Below are 8,455 nucleotides of genomic sequence, written 5' to 3'. Positions count from 1 at the left end.
CTATGACAAAAAATGTTCGTTGACTACCTTTTTCCACTAACAATGACTACGTGGAAACTAAATGAAAACTAAGCTATGATGACTAAAGCTGAGACTATATATATTGACAATTTCGTCAATAAATAAAAACTAGACTAAAATGTTAGGAAGGGACTAGTGGACAAGAGATCCTGTCATTTTACACTTTGTTGCATGCTGAGAATATCAGTGCGACTCGTTGTGAGCTTGTAGATCTGCTATTTGTAAAAATCAGTGTAAAATCATTTTTACGACGGCATTACGACGCCCAAATACATTTTAGTCGACTAAATTAACTCTAGATTTATTCGACTAAAATCTCCCAGGTGACAAAAATGCGACTACAACTAAATGTACCTATTCTAGATCAAAATATGCTGTCAAAATCAACACTGAATCACATGCGTGCGTGCGTTCGTTCGTTCGCTGAGCTTAGCCAGGTCTCGTCGTCTGTCTCAGCGGCTGCTGAACTCAGCACGACGGCGGCTGCCGGGTTGGCGACAGCAAGCGTGCAGCCCCTCCGGCAGCCCAGAATGATATCTCTAGGCTTTCAGAGAGACCCGACGAAATACATTGAGTAGTCGTTTTGGAGGGCCGCCGGGCTGAATTCCCTGCACCACAGACGACAAGACAGCGGAGGCAGGCTATACATGAGCCGCGTGTTAGACATAAGATCTGAAAGACGAGAGTGATTAGTCTTAGATTCATATTCCATATTTCTTCAATAATAATAATCACTGTTGACTAATAAGGATTAGGGTGGGTTTTTTTGGCTTTGTAAATGCCATATTTTGTTATGCCACATTCTTTAACCCTTAGAAGATGAAAGACGCCAATTGGCGTCTTCATCAGAATTCCGTAAATGATCAATGACGCCAATTGGCGTCTTCAGCTTTTCTTATTAATCTAACCATATTAACATCCTCCGGAGCGCTGTTTAAACTCCTGAGCTTATATTCCAACTACATTACCCATAAAACCCGTGTCACGTGACACACCGGCATCCTTTGCTATAAAACCTGGCCACCCCCCCGGGATCTGCGTGGGGAAGACAGTTTTGGAGTAGTCTATGGTGCGTGTCGAAAGTGAGTGAGTAGTATTGATTGATTGAGCGAGTTTTATAGCAGTAGTAGTAGTAGTAGTAATAGTAGTAGTAGTAGTAGTAATATTAGTAGTTAGTTGTAGTAATTTAGGTTTATATTTAGTTTAGATTCTTTAGTTAGTAGTCTGTTGTCTGTCTGTCTTTGTCTGTCAAAAAAAAAACAAAAAAAAACCAAAAAAAAGTGTCCGCGTCTTGCCGTCTTATCTGTGTATAGTATAGCTTTAGATCGTTAGTTTAGTGTGTTTATTTTTACCTGTTTAGTGTGTGTCTGTCTGTTGGTTGAGTGTTGGTTTGTCTGTACGTCTTGTTAGTTTATATAGTAGATTACGAGTGTAGTCGGTCAGTAGTCAGTGTCAGAGTGTAGTTCGACATGGCGCCAAAAAAACGCTCCAAGCGTCCATCTCCCCTTCCCTCTACCTCCACTGGTGGTGTGCGCCAAACAACCATGGAGGAACATCTCCGCATGGTCTTCGTCGGGAAGAAGGGCCGGCCCCGTAATCCTGATCCTCTTCCACCTCAGACCGACGAGGAGTTGTCTGGTAGCGACGGAGAGAAGCCAGGAGATGCGGTGGTGCCTCTTGTCCCCCCCGGGCCTGATGCTAAGCCCCTTGTCCCCGATGTCGAGCCTACTGTCGTCCCCGATGTGAAGCTCTTGTCCCCCGTCAAGAAGAAGAGCAGGCAAGCGGCTTCGCCCGGTCCCCAGCCCGGTGGCAGCGGGTTGCAGGATCGCGGCCTTCTCGCATCTACTAGCCCCAAGCCTGCGCCCAGTGTTAGCGGTCCCTCTCCCCGGCCTGGCTCGAGCGACGACACCGTGCTCCGCCGATCTACACGGGTTACGAGGTATTCCAAGGGGTTTGTCGCCCCCCCCCCCCAATCTTCCTCCGAAGAGGACTTTGAGCCGTTTCGAGACAGCGATGGAGCCGAACCGTCCCCCGATGAGCTCGATGGTAAGAATCTTATTGTCTGAAACATTGTTACGAAAAATGCCAACACATTGTAGCCAACACACATCAAAGCAAAGTGTCCATCATCATCACTGCTACAGCGGTGGAGTCCTAAGCGAACCAATGGGGCTTTCAAATAGATCTGTATTGAGCTTGCATGATGATCAAATGAACGTATTGTACCGTGGTTTATATGCTATATATTATGAGAAATGTTCCATTACTTTTTTCCCCATCTATTCAGTATTGTTTTATCGTTTATTATGATCCCTGTTTTTTTGTATTACTTTTCCGCGCCGCTGGGGGAAGGGTGGTGTAATGCAGGCCGCAAAGCTAAGCTAATTCATTATACTACTAAATCTATATAATATTGCGCTTGCATGATAATCAAAATAGTGTATTGTACCGTGGCTTATAGGCAAAATCATATAAGATGATCGCTAGAAATAAATGATTTGGATGATGTAGCATGCACGATAAAACTATCATATAAAAAATGTATTTTGACGATGACGAAGGTTTTCAGGAGGAGGCCGCCATCATGCGGCATGGCCGCATGATGGCGGCACCTTCGTCAAACCTTCGTCATCGTCAAAATACATTTTTTATATGATAGTTTTATCGTGCATGCTACATCATCCAAATCATTTATTTCTAGCGATCATCTTATATGATTTTGCCTATAAGCCACGGTACAATACACTATTTTGATTATCATGCAAGCGCAATATTATATAGATTTAGTAGTATAATGAATTAGCTTAGCTTTGCGGCCTGCATTACACCACCCTTCCCCCAGCGGCGCGGAAAAGTAATACAAAAAAACAGGGATCATAATAAACGATAAAACAATACTGAATAGATGGGGAAAAAAGTAATGGAACATTTCTCATAATATATAGCATATAAACCACGGTACAATACGTTCATTTGATCATCATGCAAGCTCAATACAGATCTATTTGAAAGCCCCATTGGTTCGCTTAGGACTCCACCGCTGTAGCAGTGGGGGGGGGGATACAACGATGGACACTTTGCTTTGCTTTGATGTGTGTTGGCTACAATGTGTTGGCTGAAATGGATCAACACTGAATAGATGGATGTGTTGGCCACAATTCGTATGTGATTGGCTACATTTTTGTATGAAGGAATGTAATTGTAGCGTGCACTCCAGCTAAATGATTATTTATTTGTACATATTTAGAACCGGGTGATGAGGAGTGGCACGATGATGAAGATGAGGTGAACAGTGATGTGGATGGAGGTGAGTAACTAGAGAGCTAAATAACTTGTGGATGTGGCTAAAGTCTGTCTGCATTTGGCACTATGGAGAACGCTACACCATGCCTCTAATTGATTGAAATGGTTGTTGTTTTACAGATGATGAACAGCCCATCATCTCGACAGCTGCAGATGCTGCCCCTGTGCCCATGGAAGCAGGTATAAATACAATGCACAGAACAAAATCATGTATATCATTTTATAGTCTCATCACATGTTACAGCTCCACCAGATGTATTCTACATGAATAAAAACAATGTTTTTTATGCTAATAATTGTGTATTCCTGTAATTTAGGTGATGCCAACTCAACGGCTTCGCCAGGGTGGTCTGCTGGTGGGTGGGAGCCACAGGACATCCCGTTTACTGGAGAGCCGGGTGTTCACTGTGACCTCAGTGCAGAGAGTGATCCAGTGGAGTTCTTTGAGCTGTTGCTGACCGATGAGCTGCTCCAGTATATTTGCGATGAGACCAACAGATATGCAGCGCAGTCCATCGCAATGGTGTGTATTGTGTATATTCCACATTGATGTTTTCCCAAATTGATGACTTTGTTGTAATTTCTGCAAATAAATCTAACTTATATATCTATCTATCTAGATCCAGGACCCACTCCCACACTCCACAGTGAAGAAATGGACGGATGTCTCTGTGATAGAGTTGAAGAACTTCTTCGGGCTCTTTTTCCTGACGGGCCTTGTGAGGAAGCCAACCCTTGTGTCATACTGGTCCCGGCGTAAGGCTAATGAGACACAGCAGTTCAGGCGCACCATGAGCCTGACCCGGTTTCTGCTGCTCAAGCGGTTCCTTCACTTCAGTGACCAGGAGACTCCAGACACAGCGGACCGCATGTACAAAGTCAGATATCTTGTGAACTATCTTCTGGCCCGGTTTCAGTCCATGTACACCCCAGAGAAGAACATATCCATCGACGAAGGTGTTATGCTATGGAAGGGAAGACTGGCTTGGAAGTGCTATAATCCGTTGAAACCGGTAAAATGGGGGATTAAATCCTACTGCCTAGCCGATTCAGCGACGGGCTACCTCTGGAACATGAAGCCATATACCGGAGTAGGCTGTGGGCTGGACACGACCGTGATGGAGCTTCTCGGACCGTTGTCCAACAAAGGCTACCATTTGTACATGGACAATCTGTACAACTCAGTGAACAGGTGTATTATGCTACTGTCTTTGGGAACCCATGTATGTGGGACGATGAGGAAGAACAGGGGGGAACCACCGGAGATGAAGCGGCTTAGCAAACCAGGCGACATGAAGCTGGGCGAGACTCTGATGCGCCACAACAATGACGGGGTGATGCTGTTGGCTTGGCGGGACAAGAAGGTTGTCAAAATGTGCAGCACCATCCACCCACACACGATGGTCACAGTCACTGAGAGGCGTAAGAAAGCCAGAGTGACGCCAGGCGAGCCAGTCAGGGATAAAAAAATTAAGCCACATTGTGTCAACGAGTACAACAAGTACATGAATGGTGTGGACAAACTAGACCAACATATCTCCTACTATCCGTTTGCCCGTAAGTCCTACAAGTGGCCTGTGAAGTTTGTCTTTTACATGTTTCAGATGGTGATGTACAATGCGTTCGTGTTGCACAAACTCAAGCAGGGCAGGACAAAAACTCTCCTGGACTATATCATGTTGGTGGTGGAGAGGTGGACATCACTGAGACCAGGGAGGCCGGAGGAGGAGGAGGAGGAGGAGGAGGCGGCGGCGGCGGAGGGGGCAGTGGGGGGTGATCGTCCATATAGGGCAAGAGCAGGTGATGAGAATAGGAGACTTGAGGTGCATTTGCGTGGCCATGTGCCAGTGAGAATTGACAAGAGAACCTGCAGGCTCCACCTGCTCAGTAACGGTCCCAATGGTAGACCACTCCGGCATATGACCCTGTATTACTGCCCTGATTGTGAGGTGCCCTTGTGTTTGTTCCCATGCTTCTTCGTTTACCACAAGGACAAGAATATCAAGCACTACTTTGAATAACTGTTCTCTTTTTTTTTTCTTTTTTTCTGTCTTATTTTGAAAGTCTACACCCTCAACGTCAATAGAACTGTAACTACCCTGTATACCCTACACACACACTGTCAACGTCAAATAGAACTGTACCCTGTATAGCCTACACATACAATGTCAACGTCAAAATAGTGTAACAGTGCGGCTAAGCTGCTTCATCTCCGGTGGTTCAGGGGGGGGGGGGGGGGAGGGGGTCCTACACACACACTGTCAACGTCAAATAGAACTGTACCCTGTATAGCCTACACATACAATGTCAACGTCAAAATAGTGTAACAGTGCGGCTAAGCTGCTTCATCTCCGGTGGTTCAGGGGGGGAGGGGGGGTCGGTGTCCTACACACACACACTGTCAACGTCAAATAGAACTGTACCCTGTATAGCCTACACATACAATGTCAACGTCAAAATAGTGTACAGTATGTACACTATGTATTGCATTAGTATTTATTTATTTTCTGTAATTATTTTAAATTATAATGTTTATGTTCTGGTTATGTTCTGGTTATGTTCTGGTTATGTTCTGAAAAAATAAAAGTGCACTTTTCCAATTTGAGATACCTGTCGGGCTATTTTTACACTATTCTGAGGTTTATGGTTTGACTAAGCGAGTTTCAACTGTGATTTACTCTGTAATTGTAGATGGTAAGAACCCAATTTTTTTTTTATAATGCAGTATACATTCAAGTCTATATTTTGATACATATCATGGGCACCAAGTCATATCAAAACAATGTCCTTGGATGTGTTTTTTATCAAAACTGTGTTTCTTCGTAACAGGTTTTTGAGATTCATGCATGAATATACAAGGTACTGGTAAGACTATGTAGACATGGTATATATCAAAATGTGCGTTAGAATGTCTACATTTACCCCAAAAAGAATTTGAGTTTCTATCACGTTCCAATGCAGAGCTATGGGAACTTTTAGCTGGATAGGTCAGATTGGTCCTGACTGACCATGCTATTTATAGATGGCAAAATATCTACAGTGGTACATGTGAGAAACTTTTTTCTTTTTCTTTTTCTAACTAGACAACTCACCCTTTAAAATGAGATATGGCATGGGTGTGTACGCCCAGCAGAAAAAAAGTTCTTTAGAAAATAAAACTTCAACTGGTCATAACTTTTTTTGTTGTCCTAGAAACAGAAAACAGTGTAAATGCAGGCTCTTTTAAATGGCTTCCAACACAAGAACTAAACATTTTATCAACTCAGTTCATTTTTTTCCTGGAAGCAGACAAGTCAAGCTTTCTCTGAAGGTCTTTCGTTGTCACACATTCACAACAGAGAATTTTCAATAAATCATTCAAAAACGCCATTCTGCCATAGAGAAGTCTAAAAACTATATAGAAATCCATGAATATCTCAAAGAGTTAAACTGGGTATACCATCAGTCAAGTAAGCCTGATTTATAGTTGGCCACATGCCGAAACAAGTCGATGTTGTGCTCGTATATCGGCTTGTTTCGGAGACCGGCACATTTGTGATTTTATTTTTTGGGGGAGGGGGATTCTGCCTGTCTCTGCCATAACTCGCACTAAAGTCACTGCTTTTGCCCTTTCTTCTGCGACTCAGAGAGGCAGGTAGAGGCCGGCTCCGATCGGAACCTCTCCCTCCACTATAATATAGCTCTATACGTAGCTCCGAGATGAGGTTCTTTGTTGTTGGGTGTCGGTTAAAAAAAAGAGGAAAACAAGGCAGTATACAGTATAATATTATACTGCCGTTTAAAAAAAATCTCTCTCTCTCTCTCTCTCTCTCTCTCTCGGCTACTCTTTGTCCGGCCAACACCCTGTGCTGTGTGTGTGTGTGTGTGTGTGTGTGTGTGTGTGTGTGTGTGTGTGTGTGTGTGTGTGTGTGTGTGTGTGTGTGTGTGTGTGTGTGTGTGTGTCGGTTAAAAAAAAGAGGAAAACAACAGTTTAAATCGATTTTCTTGTAATTCATTGTTTGAGACTCCCAGGTGGTATACACACAACGAAGAAGCGTGAGATAGTCTTGGAACTCCATCCATCCATCTTTAACCGCTTATCTGTAGTCGGGTCACTAACCAGATGCCTGAACCACCCAAGCTGGCTCCTTTCCAGGCGAAGAAGCAGCGACTCTACTCTGAGTTTCTCTCGCGTGACTGAACTTCTCACCCTACCTCTAAGGGAGATGCCATGCACCCGTCGAAGAAAACTCATTTCGACCTCTTGTATTCGCGACCTTATTCTTTCGGTCATGACCCACACTTCATGACCATAGGTGAGAGTAGGAACGAAGATTGCTCGTTAGACAGAGAGCTGTCTGGAACAGTCTGACAAAAAAAGTGATTGTGTCGATTAACATTTTCTATGCTGCTAAAATTGCAAACATCTGTGTAAGCATCACCTTCACTTTATGTATACGATGTGCGGGACAAGGTAAAAAATCGTGTCACACTCCGTCAGCACCCTACGAAGTGAGACCTCAACTCGTGGAGGGCTGAGGTTCCAGACGGGACTAGTCTGGCAGCGCCAACACTCTCTCTCTCTCTCTCTCTCTCTCTCTCTGTGTGTGTGTGTCTAGGTTTGTGTGGCTTTGTTTGCCGGTGGGAAGCTCTGTCCTGGTTGCCTGCACTGAGCAGTGTTGTTTTTGGCAGCAAATTTGGATTATAGATTTAGTCGTAGTCTCTTGAATAGTTTTCATTTAGTTTCAGTCACAATTTAGTCAACCTGGAATGTTGTAGTGTTAGTCTAGTTTTAGTCGACTAAATATCATAAGATTTTAGTCGACTAAATCTACAGTTGATTTAGTCGACTAATATGTGTTTTGGCGGGCCTTGATGCCGTCGTAATGACTGATTTTATGCACTTGCTGAAAATAGCCGATCTACAAGCCCACGAGCTTGTAGATCAGCTATTTTCAGCATGCACCCAATAGTGTAAAATGACTTATAATGGATATCTTGTCCACTAGTCCCTTCCTAACATTTTAGTCTAGTTTTAATTTGTTTTTGACAAAATATATATAGTCTTAATTTTAGTCATCATGGCTTAGTTTTAATTTAAGTTTCCATTTAGTTTTCGTCTTAGTTTTAGTCGACGGAATCAACACTGGCC

The 8,455-nt window shown here is 43.6% G+C and overlaps 1 protein-coding gene across 1 annotated transcript; it reads left to right on the top strand.

Annotated features, from left to right (window-relative positions):
• Positions 1 to 3,116: 3,116 nt before the first annotated feature.
• LOC306917859 (piggyBac transposable element-derived protein 4-like) lies at positions 3,117 to 7,842 on the top strand (the record flags this gene model as incomplete). Its single annotated transcript, XM_079530756.1, has 5 exons — positions 3,117 to 3,328; positions 3,445 to 3,504; positions 3,642 to 3,847; positions 3,945 to 5,097; positions 7,805 to 7,842. The coding sequence occupies exons 2-5, from the start codon at positions 3,495 to 3,497 to the stop codon at positions 7,840 to 7,842; spliced, it is 1,407 nt and encodes a 468-aa protein (XP_079386882.1). The 5' UTR covers positions 3,117 to 3,328; positions 3,445 to 3,494.
• Between the last annotated feature and the right edge of the window lie 613 nt (positions 7,843 to 8,455).

The sequence above is a fragment of the Electrona antarctica genome, assembly GCF_951216825.1.
Source record: "Electrona antarctica genome assembly, contig: scaffold_32, whole genome shotgun sequence".
In the NCBI taxonomy this organism is placed as follows: Eukaryota; Metazoa; Chordata; class Actinopteri; order Myctophiformes; family Myctophidae; genus Electrona; species Electrona antarctica.
The sequence above is the reverse complement of the archived record's forward strand: the minus strand, read 5'-3'. Positions and strand labels throughout refer to the sequence as shown.